The following is a 21,418-nucleotide window of genomic DNA, read 5'->3' on the forward strand; positions in this document are numbered from 1 at the left end:
AGTACTGCCTATCAGTGCCCTTTAGTGCTGCCTATCAGTGCCCATCAGTGCTGCCTCATCAACGCACATCAGTGAAGGAGAAAAAATACCTGTTTGAAAAATTTTATAAAAGAAACAAACTTTTTTTTTTTTTCAAATTTTTTGCACTTTTTTTATTTATAGCGCAAAAAGTAAAGCGCACAGTGGAGATTAAATACCACCAAAAGAAAGCTCTATTTGTGAGAAAAAAATGATCAAAATTTCATATGGGTACAATGTTGCATGATAGCGCAATTGTCAATCAAAGTGCGGCAGCGCTGAAAGCTGAAAATTGGCCTGGTAAGGAAGGGGGTATAAGTGCCTGGTAGGCAAGTGGTTAAAACACTTCCGTTAAATAAATCACCAGGTACGGACGGCTTCACAAATGAATTTTATAAAACATTTGCCACAAACCTATCACCTCATCTATCTAACCTATTCAACCAAGCCGCCTTAACAGGATCATTCCCTGATGAAATGTTACAATCAATCATCACAACCATTCCTAAACCACAAAAAGACACTCAGTTGGTCCAAAATTATAGACCAATCTCTCTATTAAATACAGACATTAAACTCTATGCTAAAATACTCGCTCAAAGACTATTACCATACCTCCCCACACTGATCAACCCTGATCAAGTAGGTTTTGTCCCAAATAGACAAGCTCCAGACGCAACAAGACGCTTAATATCCCTGCTTCATAATCTCGAGTCAGCTACACAGCCATCACTTCTACTTTCATTAGATGCAGAAAAAGCATTCGACCGTATTCATTGGCTATTTATGAAAATTGCCCTCCAAAAATTTGGGATCACAGGTTGGATATTATCTGCAATTCTTTCCTTATACTCCAACCCTTCTGCCAAAGTATTGACTAACGGTATATTATCTTCCCCCTTTTCAATATCTAACGGCACAAGACAAGGTTGCCCATTATCCCCCATAATCTTTATATTAACCATCGAACCCCTAGCATCTAAACTAAGAGACGACAAAAGGTTTACTGGGATCACCCATCTAAGAACAGAACACAAAATCAGCCTTTTCGCAGATGATATCATACTGATGATCACTAACCCCCTCACATCACTTCAAACAATATATAACCACCTCAACGAATTCTCAAAAGTCTCCTACTATAAACTCAATGCAAACAAATCCTCCATTTTAAATCTATATACATCTCTACAGACTCAAAAAAAGATAACCGAACAATACCCCTTTATATGGGAAGACCACAACATCCCTTACCTAGGCATAAAACTCACATCTACCACCTCACACCTATTTGAAGCTAATTACCTCCCACTATTGGAATCAATTCCTCAAGAACTAAAACACCTACGTACCTCTACCTTGTCAACGCTAGGAAGAATAGCGTTGTTAAAAATGTGCATTCTACCTAAAATACTATACCTATTTCGGACTCTTCCCATCCCAATCCCTGACTCCTTTCTTTCTAAACTCCAGTCCATATTCACAAAATTCACGTGGAACTCCAAAAAACCAAGATGTACAACAACCCTTCTAATTAGACCCCCATCTAAAGGTGGAGCAGGCCTTCCACACCTAAAATCATACTACCTGGCAGCGCTTCTAGACCAAACCTTTTTCTGGTGGCATCCCACGAGCGAAAAAATATGGTCCAATATGGAAACTCACACACCCACCATACTCATTTAGCACATTCCTTTTCTTACCTAGTAAAACCCGACCCCACACAGAACCCAACCACCCCTGCATTAAAGCTTCTTTACAAGCCTGGTCTATTCTCCTATCCTACAAATACCCCAACAATGAAACTAAAACAATATCTACACCTATCTCCATACTACAACTTTTCATCCCTGACTTAAACCTCAAAACATGGACAGACCGACACATCACACATATACACCAATTATACATGAACCTAATACTACACCACTTCTCCACTCTTCAACAACAGTTCTCTCTCCCCGACAATGAAATATACACCTATATTAGAATTACAGTTGCAAGAAAAAGTATGTGAACCCCTTGGGATTACGTGGAATTTTGCATGAATTGGGCATAAAATGTGCTCTGAACGTCATCTAAGTCACAACAATAGAAGAACACAGTCTGCTGAACATAATACTACACAAACATTAGATGTTGCCATGGTTTAATTGCACATAACAAGTAAACATTCACAGTGCAGGGAGGAAAAAGTATGTGGACCTTTGGACTTAATAACTGATTAACCCTCCTTTGGCAGCAATAACCTCAACCAAACGTTTCCTGTAGTTGCAGATCAGACCTGCACAACGATCTGGAGTCATTTTGGACCACTCCTCTTCACAAAACTGTTTCAGTGTAGCAATATTCTTGGGATGTCTGGTGTGAATCGCTCTCTTAAGGTCATGCCACAGCATTTCAATCGGGTTAAGGTCAGGACTCTGACTGGGCCACTCCAGAAGGCGTATTCTGTGCTGTTGCAGCCATTGTTTTGTTGAATTACTTGTATGCTTTGGGCCATTGTCCTGTTGCATCACCCATCCTCTGCAGAGCTTCAGTTGGCAGACAGATGGTCGTACATTTTCCTGCAAAATATCTTGATAAACTCTGGAATTCATTTTCCCATCAATGACAACAATCTGTCCAGGCCCTGAGGCAGCAAAGCAGCCCCAAACCATGATGCTCCCTCCGCCATGTTTTACAGTGGGGATGAGGTTTTGATGTTGGTGTGCTGTGCCTTTTTTTCTCCACACATAGTGTTGTGTGTTCTTCCCAAACAACTCAATCTTGGTTTCATCTGTCCACAGTATATTTTGCCAGTAGTGCTGTGGAACATCCAGGTGCTCTTTTGCAAACTTCAAACGTGCTATTCTTATTCTTTTTGGACAGCAATGGCTTCCTCCGTGGTGTCCTCCCATGTACTCCATTCTTGTTTAATGTTTTCCTTATTGTAGATGTGTCAACAAAAATGTTAGCATGTGCCAGAGATTTCTGTAGGTCTTTAGCTGACACTCTGGGATTCTTCTTTACCTCATGCAGCATTCTGCGCTGTGCTCTTGCAGTCATTTTTACAGGACGACCATGCCTAGGGAGAGTAGCAACAGTGCTAAACTTTCTCCATTTGTAGACAGTCTGTCTTACAGTGGACACATGAACATCAAGGCGTTTGGAGATACTTTTGTAACCCTTTCCAGCTTCATGCAAGTCAGCAATTCTTGATCGTAGGTCTTCTGAGAGCTCTTTTCTGTGAGGCACGGTTCACATCAGACAGTGCTTCTTGAAACCGGTAAACCCAAAACAGGTGTGTGTTTTTTAAGGGCAGGACAGCTGTCAGCAACACATCCAATATCATCACACTGATTGGAGTCAAGGTTGGCTCACTCCTGGCTCCAATTAGCTCTGGGAGAAGTCATTAAGCTAGGGCCTCACATACTTTTTCCTCCCTGCACTGTGAATGTTTACATGTTATGTGCAATTAAACCATGGCAACATCTAATGTTTGTGTAGTATTATGTTCAGCAGACTGTGTTCTTCTATTGTTGTGACTTAGATGACGTTCAGAGAACATTTTATGCCCAATTCATGCAAAACTCCACGTAATCCCAAGGGGTCCACATATTTTTTCTTGCAACTGTACACACCTACTGCGAACAACAACACTCCCTCTGAAGATTAGACTACCAGTCCCTATATTCCTTTTTTACGATAAACAAGTCTGCCCTAAGAAAGGAATCTCACTGTTCTATGAGGTCCTTACCAATTCTCAATTCACTCCGTCTACTTCCTCTCTCCACAACTGGGAAAAAATTATACAACAATCTACACCACAGTCTACATGGTTAAAAACGTTTGTTATTACATATAAAGCCTCCAAATGCAGCACCCATTGGGAGACATATTTAAAAGTACTACATCAATGGTATTTCACACCTACCAAACTAGCCCTCTTCTACCCCCAAAGCTCTCCCTTATGCTGGAGGCAGTGTGGGGACCTAGGTACCACTCTTCATGTGTTATGGTCCTGCAAATCTCTCAGATCCTACTGGATCAACGTTTTCAAACTTATATCTGCAATAGCAGAATACCCAGTAACACCGGTTCCCTCTCTGGCTCTCCTCCATTTAGGAATTGATAGCCTCCCATACAACTCACGCACTATTATCATCCATATCCTCACAATAGCTAAAAATAACATCACTAAACTATGGAAATCTAATACAGTTCCTTCTTTTTCAAACCTCATCACTGAACTTAACTGGCACGGAGAAATGGAAAAAAGAACATCGATCCAAAATTTCTCATTCTATAAATTCCAAAATCACTGGTCCGGATGGTTCAGAAATCCTAACTGCTCAATATCTTGCTGACATGATACCCCCACATTATTCTTACAAAGCGAGACTGGTACTTTCCTTCCCTTCCCCTTCCCCCCCCCCCCTCATACTACCACTACCCTACTACCCTCCAATTTACTTGTTAAAACAAATGATTCACATAGAATGAGAATACCTCGTAAGATACTTTCAATTACTATATTTTCTGTCCTTTTTTTTTTGGAATATGCACACTTACTACCCTCCAGAGGGGTAAATAGGCATCTTCTGATGGATGTAATAATCGAATATCTCTCTATGAGAATGCTCATATATGATAAAACTGTTTGTAATTGTCTTGAAAATTGTTTCTTTTTTTTTTTTTTTTTTTTTTTTTTTTTATTTAAATATTTATTCATTTTTCAAGTAAGACAATACACATTTCCATAGTGTAAAATATAACATTACAAAATCTCATAAAACACTAATTTCAAATCATTTTCTCCCCATGACTCCCTTCCTTTTAACCCTCCCACCTCCCACCCCGCTTCAAAATACCCCTGACATCTATCTGATCTGCTTGTATCTCATATCCTCTGGAAACCGAGGCCTGGAAAAGGAAAAGGAAAGAAAGAAAGGCCAATTCCTATATTTTCTCTCTCTCCCTGTCACTTCCCCTTTTTCCTTCCTTTCTTTTTGTCCTCTCTTACCCTTTTCTTTATGCTTACTTACTCAGTACCTTCCTTTACCTTCCCTTTGAACTCCTCCCATTTCTCCCATTTCATATGATATGTCACCATCCTATCTTCCTGTATATAATAAAGTTTTTCCAGTCTAGCAATCTGGTCCACTCTATTTATCCAGTCCTCTTCCCTCGGTGCTTCAACTTTACCCCAGAACTTAGGAATCAGACTTTTTGCTGCATTTATGTAGCACAATATACTCAGTTCTCTATATTTATTTCCAGGTAATTTTGAGTTATGAAAAAGACAGGTTTCAGGATCCAATCCTATCTCCATTCCAGTGATATTCGTGATTTGATTTATAATTTTTTCCCAATATACTTGTATTTTTGAGCATTCCCACCATATGTGATACATCGTGCCCAACCCTCCACACCCTCGCCAACACCAAGGTTGCTTCTCCTCACTCATCTTGTGCTCTATCACCGGTGTTAGATACCACCTTGTCAAACATTTAAAATTCATTTCTACCTCACGCATGCTAATATTTTCGTGTACCATTCTAAATATTTTCCTCTGTGTGTGCTCTTCCCACTCCACTCCTAGATCCTTTTCCCATTTTTCTATATATTTTAATTTAGACTTACTATCTAAGTCCGTGAGAGCTTTATATGCTTTAACAGTGCTGTGTTTCCCATCACCTCTATCTTCTAAGTATTTCTCAAATTCATTCCACTCTTTCCTAGTTCTAAGGGGCTTCGTCAATTTCTCCACAAATTGTTTCAATTGATTGTATCTCCATATATCTATCCTAGTGAAAATCCTTCCCTCTTCCCTTTTCAAATCCTCCAGTGTTCTTAAGTGTACCCCCTTCATTACATCTCTCAGCTGAGTATCTTCCTTCATAATCCATCTACCTGAAATTTCCTCTTTACCTGGGGGAAAAAACTCTGAATTTCTTAGTGACATCAACAGTGAATTGAAGTCCCATTTCCTCTGTTTGTGCATTTTATCCCACTCCCTTATTACAATCCTCGTGTATATACTCGTGCTCTCCTCTAATTCTCTAAACTGTGGTGACACCCATACACTCCTACCCAGATCCTTTCTACTAAGTGTGTTTTCAATCGTGAACCAATGTTTACTCTTTGAATTATGTATCCAGTCAAAAATTCTTGCTAGAATGACTGCCCTATGGTATCTTTTAAAGTCCGGTAATCCCAACCCCCCTTTTTCTTTATTTCTGCTTAACACATCATATGATATCCTAGGTTTTTTATTTTTCCATATATATTTAGTTACCATTCGCTTAATTGTCTTAAAATACAACTCTGGAAGATTAATGGGAATCATCTGAAATTTATACAGTACTTTTGGGAGAATTACCATTTTTATCAGGTTAATACGACCCAGCCAGGAAGGATTCCCACTACCCATTTTCCTCAATTCCTCTCTGATTTCGTTTAACATTGGGATATAATTAGCTTTATAAAGATTTTTCTGTGAGGGAGTAAGTTTTACTCCCAGGTACTTTATTTCTCTATCTTTCCATATAAAGGGAAACTCTCTCTGTATATTTTCTTTTTCACTCATTGGAAGATTTATATTTAATATCTCTGTTTTGCTCGGGTTGATTTTTAGATTTGACATTTCCCCATATTCTTTCAGTGTTTTCATTAAGTTAGGAAGTGTTATTCTCGGGTTGCCAACATAGAATAATAAATCATCCGCAAAAGCGGCTATCTTATGTTCTGTCTTTCCAACATTTATTCCCCTTATATCTATATTTTTCCTAATTGTTGATAACAGGGGTTCTAATGATAGAACAAACAACAGTGGGGAAAGTGGGCATCCCTGTCTGGTTCCATTTGACATAGAAAAGGTCTCTGATCTCTCTCCGTTTACCATTACCATCGCGGACGGTCCTTCATACAACTTTCCAATCCACTTTCTCATCCTACTACCCAATCCCAAGATCTCCAATGTGTCTATCATAAAACTCCAGTTAACCCTGTCGAACGCCTTCTCCGCATCTATCGAGAGCAGCACTACTGGTTTTTTTTCCAATTTACTTTTCTGTATAAGCATCAGGGACCTCAACCCATTATCTCGACCCTCTCTTCCTCTAACAAAACCCACCTGATCTCCATGTATCCAGTCCGGCATCAGATCTCCTAACCTATTCGCCAATACTTTTGCATACAACTTCGTATCTACGTTTAATAATGATATCGGTCTATAACTTGAACAGTTGGTGATGTCTTTACCTTCCTTATGTATCAAAACCACCTGTGCCAGAAGGGATTCCTGTCTTATCTCCATCTCTCCCCCCAACGCCTCCATATATCTCTTTAACTTAGGTATCAGTAAATCAGCATATTTTTTATAATACCTCACTGTATACCCGTCTGGACCTGGGCTTTTTCCCGTCTTAAAGCTTTTTAATGCTATTTGTAGTTCTTCTTGTGTGATATCAGATTCTAAGGAGTTTAATAATTCTGCATTTAATTTTGGTAATCCTGCCTTCCTTAAATAATCTCTTCTTTTTTCAATATTTATTACTTTATCTTTATTTATATCATCCTTGGGGGCAATATTGTATAATTTACTATAGTAATCTTTAAATACCTTTGCAATGTCTTTAGTTGAATGGACTAACTCTCCCTTGGAGTTTTTTATTTTATCTATGTAGTTCCTGTTCTTCTTTCTCCTCAAGGCTCTCATCAAGTATTTTCCTGATCTATCTCCCCTACTCTCCTCCTACTTTCTCTAGTTCTTCCCTCTTTTTTATCACCCTTTGCTCTATCTCTTTCCTTATATTATGTTTATGTAGGCGTTCCATCTCAGCTATTTCCTTCAAAAGCTCACTGATCTTCTCTCGTCTTTCCCTTTTTTTCTTTGCCCCAGTCGCAATAAGGATACCTCTTATATATACTTTATGTGCCTCCCACACTGTAGCTAGTGATATATCCCCTGTTTCATTTTCCTCAAAGAACCTCTCTATTTCCTCTCTGATCTTCCGGTCAGTATCTGGATCCATGAGGAGTGTCTCATTCAATCTCCATGATAAGCCTCCTGATACCTTCCCTCCCCATCTTAATTCCGATACTACAGGAGCATGGTCCGAGAAAGTTATTGCTTCTATTTTAACTTTAACCAAATCCTCAACGAGTCGATGGTCTACCATAATATAATCCAATCTAGAGTATGTCCTATTTGAAAATTGTTTCAATAAAAATATTTGAACATAAATATATCACCTATATTTTTACTAATAGGTCATGTTTTATAAAGCTCTTCATATGTAAGGTGAATACTGTTCTGCAAGGACCTCTCTGTGTGTGCCTTGATGTTTGGAAAACCTTACCTTTCCTTCACTCACTCATTGCTCTCTTCAGCTTCCGGAAGCAAAGAAAGTCTGCATTTTGTAAGCTCTAAGTCATACCAGTCAGAGCTTACAAAGGACTGCGGATTCTTTTCGACCCAGTGTGACAGCTCTGGACCAATCACAAAGTCTCAGCACTGTCACATGGCATGAGTCACATGCTCCTTCATACCTAGGAGTAGTGAGTGTTTTCTTTCACCATGGCAACTGAACAAAGCAGTGGAAGAGCAGAGGAAAGGTGAGAACATGATGCTGGAGAGTGGGCATTAAAGGAATTATGGGCATAGCACAAGTCTAGAGTTGGTAAACACTACTCTGTAAGAATTATTATGTTATGTTAATGTTTACTATTAAACCATTCATCTGGTGATCATTGTATATTCTTATATTAGTGAATTTATCTATTCTTGCATGACAGTTACTTTTGAGGAGACTGCAACCCTTTCAGGAATTCTAAGTGGTTTGGCCATGGCACTCTTTGGAGGTATATTCGGTTATATCGCCCACAAACAAAAGAAATTTTGTTTCAACATTCAACGTACGTTATTTTTTGCAAATATTATTTGTAGCATGTAACTGTCTGGCACATGGATTTGCCAAGCTTTGCATATATTTATTATTTATATGGTGAATGTAGCAGAGGCTTGTGTTGACTGGGCAAGATCTGTAACAGGCATGATAAAAGGTGGAAGGGTCTTAAGAGGGAGATTTACCATATTGTCAGTTAAATTTAGATTATTCTTTTAAAGAGGACCTTGCTTTATAACCAAAATAAAATTAAATAAAAAAAAAAATCATATTTCAGAATTTAAAGGCAAGTACACACAATCAGAAAATTGAATGGAAAATACCACTTTCTAAGTGATCGTACAATAATTTGATCGTTAGTACAAGCTTTTGTCCGAAAATATTTGAAGGGATAAGCATGAACATTTTTCTTGTGCCAGACAAGATTGTACTCTTTTCATTTAATCAGTACAGTTTTCATCCGAAAATACAAATACCTTACATCACTTCTGAATTTTCTTTCTGTCATACAAGAATTTTTGTAACTTTAGTAACGTCTTCACTTTAGATATGAGACTAGCATGCAAAAAAATAAACAGACAATGACGAACATTCATCCAATATTCTCATTGTGTGCATGGGGCTATATAGTGGTGTCTCTTGTGCACAGAGTACATTCTGCTTTTATGAACCAAGCTTACTTCCCATTTTAATTTTATCCTCACTGCCTCTAAAGCAGTGTTTCTCAATCTTTTTTCAGTCAAGGCACACTTTACAGTTATGCACACCCTTGTGCACCCCATTCTAAATTGTAAAAACTAAACTAACAGTTTTGCATAATGCAGCAACATCCACATGCATAGGACACCAAACATTAGAAGTGATTTATTCTTCCAAAGCAAATACATCTTTGCACACTGGTACTGACTAGTATACCAGTGTTTCTCTTCTCCCTCACTCAGCTAATGTGACCCCAGTGCTGATGGAGAGGGACAGGGGAGGGACAAACAAGAATGCTGTGCGGGGGCTTAATGTCCTCTTTATCAACTGATAACATCATTGGTTGTTAGGATGCCAGTGGCTAGAAGGTCGTAATAGTGCAGAATGAAAATCTGTGGCTTTGTGTATCTAATAAGCAGGCTTGATCCAACCGCTGGCTTTTATACAATTTTTGGGCAATTTTTAGGCATTTTGCCAAGGCACCCCTGAAGACACCTAAAGGTACCCCAGGGTGCCTGGGCACTCTGGTTGAAAAAGGCTGCAACATGACTAATGTTCCTAGATATTTTACATTACAAATGACAATGGGACATTGTAAGTCACAAATCTAGTATGTCACATTTTCATGCAGAGCCACATTAATTATACCATGTGCTGTATGAATAGTGCTTACGGATTTATTGCTGTGTTTTGTCACTACAGCTTTATTATGATCATTTTCTTGACATGTAGACGAATTTAGTCATGTGCAACCATGTGAATTGTGCCAAACGATGGAACACATTTTATCAAAGTAAACCAGTCGTTCAGCTACATTGTTAAGATGTAGGTATACTGCTGGGCACAGGGCTTTGCATGGCAAAGGTAATTTGTATGAAATATTCCTCCATGTAACATACAGCACAAATGCAGTTTTACGAGCGACACTTCTTAGTTCATGTGTGCTAGTTTTACTGCACAGAAGGGCAAAGAAGTGCTAGTAGCAGCTTTCAGGAACTTAGGAAGTGTCCAGTACACAAAATATAGGAATTGGAATATAGACAAATCAAAAAAGGTGCTACTCTCATATATTAAACAGAAGCATTAAAGTGCATCAGATATATAGTAAAATAAATATAAAATCCAAATATTCTAAACACAATCATTTGAAGAACATCCATTGTGCAAAAAAGCAAGAAAGTGCTGATTACATTCCACTCTTTTTATATATTCTACAAATGTTCAATGAAAACTCTGCATGTAGCGCAAGTGATTCATCAAAGGAAATCCGTGATCAATGGTACAACATAGTGACTCTCAGTGCTAGGATACATCCACTATGCGAAAAAAAGGGGGCAAACACATGGCAAAGTGGGGTGGGCAAACACATGGCAAATGTAGGGAAATGTAACACAAAGTACTTGGGTCTAAAAATGAGAATGCATGCTGCACACTAGCGAGAGAACCTCTGGGGGAATTGAGGATGGAAAAAGTTCTGGTGGTCCTAGTTGATGACACACTCAGCAATAACATGCCATGCCAAGCTGCAGCAAGCAAGGCAAGTATAATATTAGCATGCAAGGGTATTTACTCAAAGGATAAAACTATAATTCTACCACTTTACAAAACTCTGGTTCAGACACATCTTGAGTATGCCATCCAGTTCTGGAAACCAGTGGTCGGGAAGGATGTGCTGGAATTGGAAAGAGTCCAGAAAAGGGCAACAAAACTAATAAAGGAGCTAGAGGACCTCAGTTATGAGTAACGATTACAAACATTACATTTATTCTCCTTGGAAAGGACACTTAAGAGCGGATATGATAGCAATATACAAATATCTTAATGGTGATTCCAAGATTGGGAGGAAACTATTCAGTCTCAAGAAGACCCATGGCCACTCAATGAGATTGGATGAGAAGCGGTTTAACCTTAAATGACATAGAGGGTTTTTTTTTTTTACTGTTAGAGCTGTAAGGATGTGGAACTCACTTCCACAATTGATGGTTTCAGTGGGAAGTGTCACTAATTTTAAAAAAACTTTTAGATGGGTATCTTACTGAACACAATACACAGGGATATGGGAAGTGGTAGAGACATACATACACACACACACACAGGTTGAACTAGGTGAACTGGAGTCTTATTCAACCTTACCAACTACTGTATTTTCCGGCGTATAAGACGACTTTTTGACCCTTGAAAATCTTCCCAAAAGTCGGGGGTCGTCCTATACGCCGGTATATGTCAGGGTGGCAATTTTTAGAGGGGCGTTGCCGCCGCCTCCCCCCCCTTCCGACCGAAGGGACACTAAGTACAGGGGTGGGCAGAGGGCTGCTCTCTCTTACCTGTCTCCCACGACGATCCATCCAGGAAGCGCTGCTCCTTCAGTCACTCCGGCCACTCCCTCACTCCTGCCGCTCGGCTCCGCCTCCTCACCGGTGATTGGCCGCCAGAACTGTAGCTCAGGAAAGGCACACATGCGGCCACGGGCGAGGAGGTGGAGCCGAGCGGACCCGCGAATATTGAGTGAGGGAGCCGGTAAGTGTGCAGTGCAGAGGTGCTGCTGCAGCAGCACCATACTGGAACAGGGGTCAGCAAGTGTCATTGGTGTCAGTGGGAGGAATAGTGCCCCATCATTGGTGTCACTGATACCAATGATGGGGCATTATTCCTCCCACTGACACCAACGATGGGGCACTATTCCTCCCCCCACTGACACAAACGATGGGGCACTATTCCTCTCCCTACTGACGGGGTACTATTCCTCCAACTGACACCAATGTTGGGACACTATTCCTCCCACTGAAACCAATGATGGGGTACTATTCCTCCCACTGACACCAATGATGGGGCGCTATTCCTCCCACTGACACCAACGGTGGGGCGCTATTCCTCCCACTGACACCAATGATGAGACGCTATTCCTCCCACTGACACCAATGATGAGGCGCTATTCCTCCCACTGACACCAATGATGGGTCGCTATTCTTCCCACTGACATCAATGAGGGGGCACGATTCATTGCTCTGACACCAATGATGGGGCACGATTCCTCCCACAGACACCAATGATGGGGCATCATTGGTGTCAGTGGGAGGAATAGTGCCCCATCATTGGTGTCAGTGGGAGGAATAGTGCCCCATCATTGATGTCAGTGGGAGGAATAGTGCCCCATCATTGGTATTAGTGGGAGGAATAGTGCCCCATCATTGGTGTCAGAGAGAGGAATCGTGCCCCATCATTGGAATACCATACCAGATTGAAATCAAATCTGATGTTTTTTAATTTTTATTTGGTGTGCGTTGGAAGAGGGGTAGTCTTATATGGCGAGTATAGCCCAAACCCTGTATTTTAACAGGAAAAGTAGGGGGTCGTCTTATATGCCCAGTCGTCTTATACGCCGGAACATACGGTATATAACTATGTATAAGTGTTGCGCCACACGAAGCCCCAAGAATATACTGGTGATCACAATGAGATAATGGATTCACAAGGTTTAATGAGTCGACTCCATGGCTGAAAGGTGAGGAGGGGGGAGGGTCACACCTAACCTTCTGAATCCATTGTTTCATTGTGATCACCCAGTATATTCTTGGGGCTCCATATGGTGAGCTTTTTTTAAACAGTGCCCTCCCGAACTTAAGTGGCTTATGCTGGAGATATTCATGTGGATCTTCAGGAGCGCCATGATGGACAGCCGATACTATATGCTAATATTTAGTAGCCATCTGCTGAGTGCATAGAGGTGGAGGATAAGCAACACTTTCTTCTTTCTTTGCACAGTGGATGGTCCTTAGCACTGAGAGTTACTATGTTGTACCATTGATCATGGAGTTCCTTCGATGGATCACTTATGTTATACGCTGAGTTTTTATTAAGTATTTGATGAGTCTATAAAGGGTGGAAGATATACAGCACCTTTGTGCTTTTTTTGCACAGTGGTTATTATTCAATTTATTGTGTTTGCAATATTTGAACTTTGTTTATTTCACTATATATCTGATGCACTTTAATATGTCTGTTTTATATATGAGTGTTGCACTTTTTTCTTATTTGTCTATATTGCAAGGTTTGTCAGTCACCTTTTGTGTCAGCTGCTTTTGCCTCTGAGCACTCACTAGTTTTTTTATATAGGAATTGTAAAAGTTACAAAAAATGTAAAGATGGCTATAGCTGATCTCAGACGGGTGACTTTGTAGCAGATGAATTGCTTCCCTAACGCTGCCAAATAGTAATGTGATGGGACCGACATCTGCTAGTGATGTAGTGAATGCATAAGGACAGACAGTCAGCATCTTAGTGGCCCTGCGTTGGCTAATAGACCAATTGGCATCATCAGAATTGGTAGCTGCAAAGTCCCCTGTCTGACCAAAGCCTTTAAAAGTTTTGTAATTTAGGCTTCTGTCAGTGTATGAGGAAGACCACAGATGCTATTTAGGTCTTCTCTGACATGACTTGACGTGCACTTACTGGATGAACTAGTCAAGTACACACAGCTAAATATGAAAATGTAGGCCATGGTGATGCGGTAGCTGCATAGAAGCACATGTCTGCAAGGGGTGACACTAGACCTAAGCTAAACAGGGTTAACAGGTGTGGCACATGACAGTCAATCAGATTCCATTAGATCTTTTTCTTCCACATTCTAGAATCCCAAAGCAAACATCTTCTTGGTTACTGTGACCAGCTTTTTCTAGCTTCAGTTTAAATAAATAAGTGTTCCTATACTTGTGAAGGCAACCAATAATCCCGTAGGTAATTGGAATCTTTCCAGTTTACAATTCTGTAGATGTAGCAGATGGTCACTTTCGACCCCAAAATCAAAATGTAAACTGAAATGAGTTCTGTATATATCCCGCTGGGGAGTGGACTTTTTTTTTTTTTAATTAAATTATGCTTGTAAAATAAATTTATTAAGATATCTATTAACAAAGAAGCTATTCAAATACCATATATTAGCTTAGAGATTAATATAGAAGGAAATCCATTTCATCTCCTCTCTCTGTTTTCACAGTAAAAATAACATATTTACATTTGTCAACCGATTCTCATGTGAAATATACACTGTGCCACACACCGCTGTATTTTTTTCTATCTCTTTACACAGATACCTTCATGCTGCTATACAGCATTATTTTCTCCTTGAAATAGAAATCCTGAAATGAGCCGTGCAGAAATCTTTTTTTTTTTTTTTTTCTCTCCTCCCTACAGCACAAAGAAAATGATATCTGAAGCCAGCAAGGACAGCTGTATTACTGTAGACCAGAGTAGGGTATAATAGCTTTTAGTGTCTCGTTGTTCTTTTGCACAATATACATTGCCTGTGCATTCTACTACTGTGAGAACAGCTTGTGCAGAATAGAGACATCACAAACACTCCATCGGTTATCTTTATTTAGTAACTGCCTGTCAGATACAAGGTCTTATAGCAAACAAGACCTCCTCTTATAAAAAATAATCACAGCTATTAAAGCTCCATGTATTGATAGCTTTTTGTATAGATGACTTTTAGTGAGACTGCTCAGCTCTGATTGATTCATGATGAAAGACCCTGGGTGTATATTATCTCCTATGCATTGTTTATATTCCCTCTACAGAAGGGCTTAATGTTGAATATGTGAAAGGAGAACATATGGAGGGGGTAGTGTCTGAAGAACCTCAAGGTAAGAGTAAGGCTTCTTTTAATCTTGATAATTTGTCACATTGTTTCATTTTATAAACTGATTACGTAATTAGTCCCAATTCTAGTGGAATCTGTTCAGCAATTAAAGGCTAAATTTACCTTTAAACATAACCTGGCCAATGCTGACAAGGAGCCTCACTAGTTTAAAATGTATTGTGCTGTTTTGCAAAATTATTATTTAATGCAAATACCATACCTGAAGACATTTTTGTCACTCATGAAGCCTGGCCAAAATACTCCCAGTGTTTACATTCCTATGTCATGGCTTATTTCCAGGGCATAGCAGTCTTTGGGTGCTTGCGGGAGAAAACATTCTTTCTAATTCAAGGGCTGCGTAGTACGGAGCTAAAACCCATATTGCCAGATCTTAGGTTATAGCTTGTACATCACCATGCCAGACCAGCAGTCTCCATCTGCTTGTGTATAGACATCCAATCACATTCATTATTAATAACACATAGTAAAATGTTCAATAAGGCATTTCAGTCTATGAAGACCTTTTTTTTTTTTTTTTTTTTATAGAAATATTTATTGGGTTTTATCAAAAATAAAATTAGAGAGATCACTTGCACGTTGAAAAGATATAAAACAGTCATACAGAGAATGTTTGTACAGATAACATCAATCAAAGGGGCAGGGGGAAAAGGTAGCATGGGGATAACTGTGGGTCATTGGGCCTAGGGACCCCCTCTATCCTGATTAAGGGCAGGTTAACCAGGACGGATTCAACTACCAGGTAATGTAGTGGCATCATGAAGAGGTAGAGGGTCTCTACGGAAGGTTACAGACATATATGTGGAAGGAGTGAAAGCGCTATATCTGTATGTTCTAATACCACAACGTACGAGTGTAAGATGATCAGAGAAAGAAAATCGCGGGGGAAGGAAACTAAAAAGAGAGGGTGGGGTAAACGAAAAAAAAAAACCAAAAAGAAGAAAAAGAGAGACAATGGAGGGAGAGGTAAGAATGGGGGAGAAAGAAGGTTGAAAAGGAGTAGAAGGGGAGAGGGTAGGGGGGAAGGGAGGGAGAGGAAAGGGAGGGGAGGGGGGAGTAGAGAGGAAGTTGAAGGAAAAAGTGAGTTGGGAGTGAGGAGAGAGGTAGAGTGTGGGGAAGGACGTATTCACAGAGCTCTGAAGTGTAGTAATGATAATAAAATGAGTGAGTACCTAGGCCTTTAGGGGGTGTACGTAGGTCGTTCTATTTGCAGAGTTTTGTTTGGGGTGTTTAGACCATCAAGTAGCCAAGCACCCGATTGATTGACAGTCATGCTATAGTGACAAACACTAGTTGAACAGAGGAGGACACTGAGCAAAGGATGTACAGACAATATACCAACAAATTTTGTCAAGTTACACCACTTGTAGGAGGGTAGGGAGGGGCAGGGCCCGCCATGGGATTTTCAAGAAGACTCCTTTGTTCTAGCAGAGAAAATGACTTGGAGATCTATAATTGCCATTTGCGAGCAAAAGAGTCTGATCTACAGGGGCATGAGGAAAACAAATCCAGTTTGTCCTTGTGAAAGAGGCAAATTAGTTCTTGTTTAATATCTGATATAGTAGGAGGTGTAACCTCTACCCATTTTTTCAGAATGGCTCTTCTCGCCATCAAAACCTTCTTTATAGCTACTGTATGAGCAGTGTGCTCTCTCCTGACACAGAAAATACTCTGCATTTGATTGTCTCCTCTGGGACTCTCACCCTGCTATAGCCCCTTTTTATCTCTTACTCTGGGCTACACCATAATTGCCACTGAGACACCACCTTTGAGGGCGACTAAAGATTATCACTTTAGTTGTCCTCAAAGATGAGGACTCGGCGGCAATTTTGTTGTAGCCCATGTCCTGGTAAGGTCTGTAAACCTTAGGAGTATTTCAGCCAGGCTTCATGGATGACCAGAAAAGCCTACAGGTATGATATTTGAATTAAATAATATTTTTAAACAGGTGGTGTATTTTTACCTACTGGGGCCCCTTGTCTGCCTGGGCCACTTTACCTAAAAAGTGAACTTGGCTTTTATTGAGCTTTATATATTTTACTGTATCACTTGTTTCTTAAACATTTAGGATACTGTGTAGTTAAGTTTGTCACTTGGATGTACGGTGAGATAAAGGCCTGTTTTCATTCTTCACTTCTTGTTGTTTGAAAGGAAAAGTTCACCTTTGGGAACATGGTACATGTTCAACCCATTTTTCAGGCTCTCCCCAATCCACTGCTTGCCTGTGACAGCAAGCCAAGGATCAATTCCCCGCACTTGCTGTCACTATTTGAAAAAAAAAACAAAAAAAACCCCCCGGCTCTTCCCACCCAGCTTGCAGTTCTCAATGAACTACCAGGTCGCTGGTGAACACTCTAGGTAGTTAATTGATCCTGCCTGTCATTTAGTAACTGTCTGCCTGTACGATGTATAGTATATTGAGAAAATCTGCAGGATCCAGGCATTGTACCCGTGATCTGATGATCGCGGATGCAATGCCTTACAGGCTGAATTGTAAACAAAACGATAAATGCAAATTTTTTTACCTGCAAAAAAGATGTGCATTTATTATTTCTTCTACTGAGGTGGTAGTGTTTTGGGATTTTAAAAAATGTCAACACTTTATAAAATTTATTTTTATTCCCCCCCCCACACACACCACAGTGATCATCAGTCTCACTTTTCTCAAATTCCATCTACATATGCCATTGTCCATTTTCTAGGTTGAAGCAGCTTGCAGGTTATCATGTGTGCAAATAGTGCTAATGAAGTAGCTTGCCAGGAGTTCATCTTTTATTGGACCTTCTCCTGATGCCAGTGGAGTGACCGACTCTTTTCCTCTATCATAAGAAACATCTCATGGATACAGAGAATGGCCTCAGGGTGCATGTGCATTACACTAATTGCAGTTACAAATAACAAATCACAGGTCAAGAAAAAAAAAAGTTAAAGATTAAAACTTAAAGATAGATTACTTTCAGGAATAAAGTTCTTCTTTTAGTGTACAGTGCATCCAGAAAGTATTCACAGCGCTTAACTTTTGCCACATTTTGTTATGTTACAGCCTTATTCCAAAATGGATTAAATTCATTTTTTCCTCAATATTCTACAAACAATACCCCATAATGACAACATGAAAGAAGTTTGTTTTGAAATTTTTGCAATTTATTAAAAATATAAAATGAAAAAAACCACATGTGCGTAAGTATTCACAGCCTTTGCTCAATACTTTCGTGAAGCACCTTTACCACCAATTACAGCCTCAAGTTGTTTTGAGTATGATGCTACAAGCTTGGCAGACCTATTTTTGGGCAATTTCTCCCATTCTTCTATGCAGTACCTCTCAAGCTCCATCAGGTTGGATGGGGAATGTCAGTACACAGCCATTTTCAGATCTCTCCAGAGATGTTCAAGTCTGGGCTCTGGCTGGGCCACTCCAGGACATTCACAGAATTGGCCCATAGCCACTCCTTTGTTATGTGGGCTGTGTGCTTAGGGTCGTTATCCTGTTGAAAGATTAACCGTCGCCCCAGTCTAAGGTCTAGAGCCCTCTGGAACAGATTTTCATCAAGGATGTCTCTGTACATTGCTGCATTCATCTTTCCTTCGATCCTGACTAGTCTCCCAGTTCCTGCTGCTGAAAAACATCCACATAGCATGATGCTGCCACCACCATGCTTCACTGTAGTAATGGCATTGGCCAGGTGGTGAGCGGTGCCTGGTTTCCTCCAGACATGACGCTTGGCATTCAGACCAAAGAGTTCAATCTTTGTTTCATCAAACTAGAGAGCTTTGAGACTCATGGTCTGAGAGTCCCTCAGGTGCCCTTTGGCAAACTCCAGGCAGGCTGCCATTTGCCTTTTACTGAGGAGTGGCTTCCGTCTTGCCACTCTACCATATAGGCTTGATTGATGGAGTGCTGCAGAGATGGTTGTTCTTCTGGAAGGTTCTCCTCTCTCCACAGAGAAATGCTGGAGCTCTTTGAGAGTGACCATTGGGTGCATGGTTACCTCCCTGGCTACGGCCCTTCTCCCTCGATCGCTCATTTAGGCCGGGTGTCCCGCTCTAGGAAGATTCCTGGTGGTTCCAAACTTCTTCCATTTATGGATGATGGAGGCCACTGTGATCATTGGGACCTTCAATGCTGCAGAAATTTTTCTGTACCCTTCTCCAGATCTGTGCCTTGATGCAATCCTGTTTCGGAGGTCTACAGACAAATCTTGGACTTCATGGCTTGGTTTGTGCTCTGACATGCACTGTTAACTGTGGGACCTTATATAGAGAGGTTTATACCTTTCCTAATCATGTCCAATCAATTAAATTTCCCACAAGTGGACTTCCAAGTTGTGGAAACATCTCAAGGATGATCAGTGGGAACAGGATGCACCAGAGCTCAATTTTGAGTGTCATGGCAAAGGCTGTGAATACTCATGTACATGTGGTTTTCTTTTGGTTTTTTTTTAATTTTTTAATAAATTGCAAAGATTTCAAAACAAACTTCTTTCACATTGTCATTATGGGTTATTGTTTGTAGAATGTTGAGGAAAAAAATAATTTAATCCATTTTGGAATAAGGTTGTAACATAAAATGTGGCAACAGTTAAGCCCTGTGAATACTTTCTGGATGCACTGTATTTCCACTCCTATAGCCAAGTTTGAAAAACCCCTCCTATATGGTATAGTCCCAATCAGACAGCAAAATCTTGTGCAAATGTAGGAACTTTTATTGTGCCCTTCTGGGCCTTCAATTATTTTGGAGTTAGTGGCTAATAGATAATGTGGTAGCAGAGCAATAGATGGCTCTTTTCCACATTCCTGGCATGAATGCCCTTGTCTTCAGACAATTGATAACACCCTGATGATTAATATCCTTGGGGGGGCCTCTCCAAGGAATCTTATGTCTTTTGTTCAGCATATATGGAACGTTATTTGTCATAATGTGCCCTAGGATACTTTCTTTTGTATAATTACATTTCGAATATTCTTTGATGCCCCAAGGGTGACGTGAGCTGTGTTTTATACTGAAACTTTTATTAAAAACCTTTCAATAAAAATTGCTGAAAAGAAAAAATATTTTTTACCTTTTTAGCTGTTTTCTAGATGGCAATGGACAAATGTGATGGACAATTAACATACACTGAACCAGTCAAGCCTGAAAATCTGTAACCTTTTGTTAGGATAGACAGTCCTGCTCATCTAGCTTACTATTAACAATGAAATCTTCCAGCACAGTACAGGCAGGGTTAAATATGGCAAACTCAAGTCCCCAGTTCCTTCATAAACAGGGAGCACTAAATAGGATTTTTTTATTCTTGACATTGCCAGAGAAGAACATAAAAAAGTAACCTGCAATTTGTTTAGATTGTATTATGTGAATGGGAACATGTAACAATTATATAGGGATTGATCTTTTAAAGGAAAAAGGACTGTGCACTTTGCAAAGTGCAGTTGCACTTTGTAAATGCAGTTGTTCCAGAGCTTAGTAATGAGGTAAAGCTTCATTTTGCAAAGAATACCCAATCACATGAAAGGAAAAAAAAACAGCATTTTTGCTTGCACATGATTGGATGATGGTAGTCAGCAGAGCTTCTGCTCATTACTAAACTTTCTAAACATAGGGCCAGTTTGCTGGCCTTCAGACGTTAGGAGGTTTGAACTGTGGCCATTGAGAGTAGAGATTGTCCAAGTGTCAGTGGGAGTAAACAATGCATCTTTGGTATTAAGTGGAGGAATAGTACTCCATTGTTAGTGTCAGTGGGAGAAATAATGGCACATGGTTGGTGCCAGTAGGAGGAATAGGGCCCCAACGTTGGTGTCAGTGGGAAGAATAGTAACTCAATGTTGGTGTCAGTGGGAGGTATAGTGCCCCATTGTTGTTGTCAGTGGGAGGAATGGTTCCCCAATGTCAGTGGGAGGCATGGTGCCCTATTGTTGTTGTCAGTGGAAGGAATAGTGCCCCATCATTGTTGTCAGTGGGAGAATTATGCCTGTTATTGATGTCAGTAGCAGGAATTATGCCTCAATTTTGGTTTCAGTGGGAGGAATAGTGTCTTTTATCAGTGGAAGGTAAAGTGCCACAGGGGCCGGATAAAGGCAAGCAAAGGGCCAGATCCAAACCTTGGGCTGCAGTTTAGAGCTACTGCCCTTGCAGAGTTCTACTGCACTTTGCAGAGTG

The 21,418-nt window shown here is 40.1% G+C and overlaps 1 protein-coding gene across 2 annotated transcripts in view; it reads left to right on the forward strand.

Moving 5' to 3' along the window:
• CD99L2 (CD99 molecule like 2) overlaps positions 1-21,418 on the forward strand; it is a 148,423-nt gene that overhangs the window by 117,861 nt on the left and 9,144 nt on the right. For both annotated transcript variants that reach the window (XM_089684934.1, XM_089684935.1), the window contains 2 exons: positions 8,800-8,919; positions 15,185-15,250. In XM_089684934.1, coding sequence (XP_089541060.1) covers positions 8,800-8,919; positions 15,185-15,250 — 186 coding nt within the window. The remainder of the gene's footprint in view (positions 1-8,799; positions 8,920-15,184; positions 15,251-21,418) is intronic.

This window comes from Staurois parvus, unplaced genomic scaffold (assembly GCF_062004578.1).
Source record: "Staurois parvus isolate SC_StPar_1 unplaced genomic scaffold, SC_StPar_1.0 ptg000361l, whole genome shotgun sequence".
Taxonomy (NCBI): domain Eukaryota; kingdom Metazoa; phylum Chordata; class Amphibia; order Anura; family Ranidae; genus Staurois; species Staurois parvus.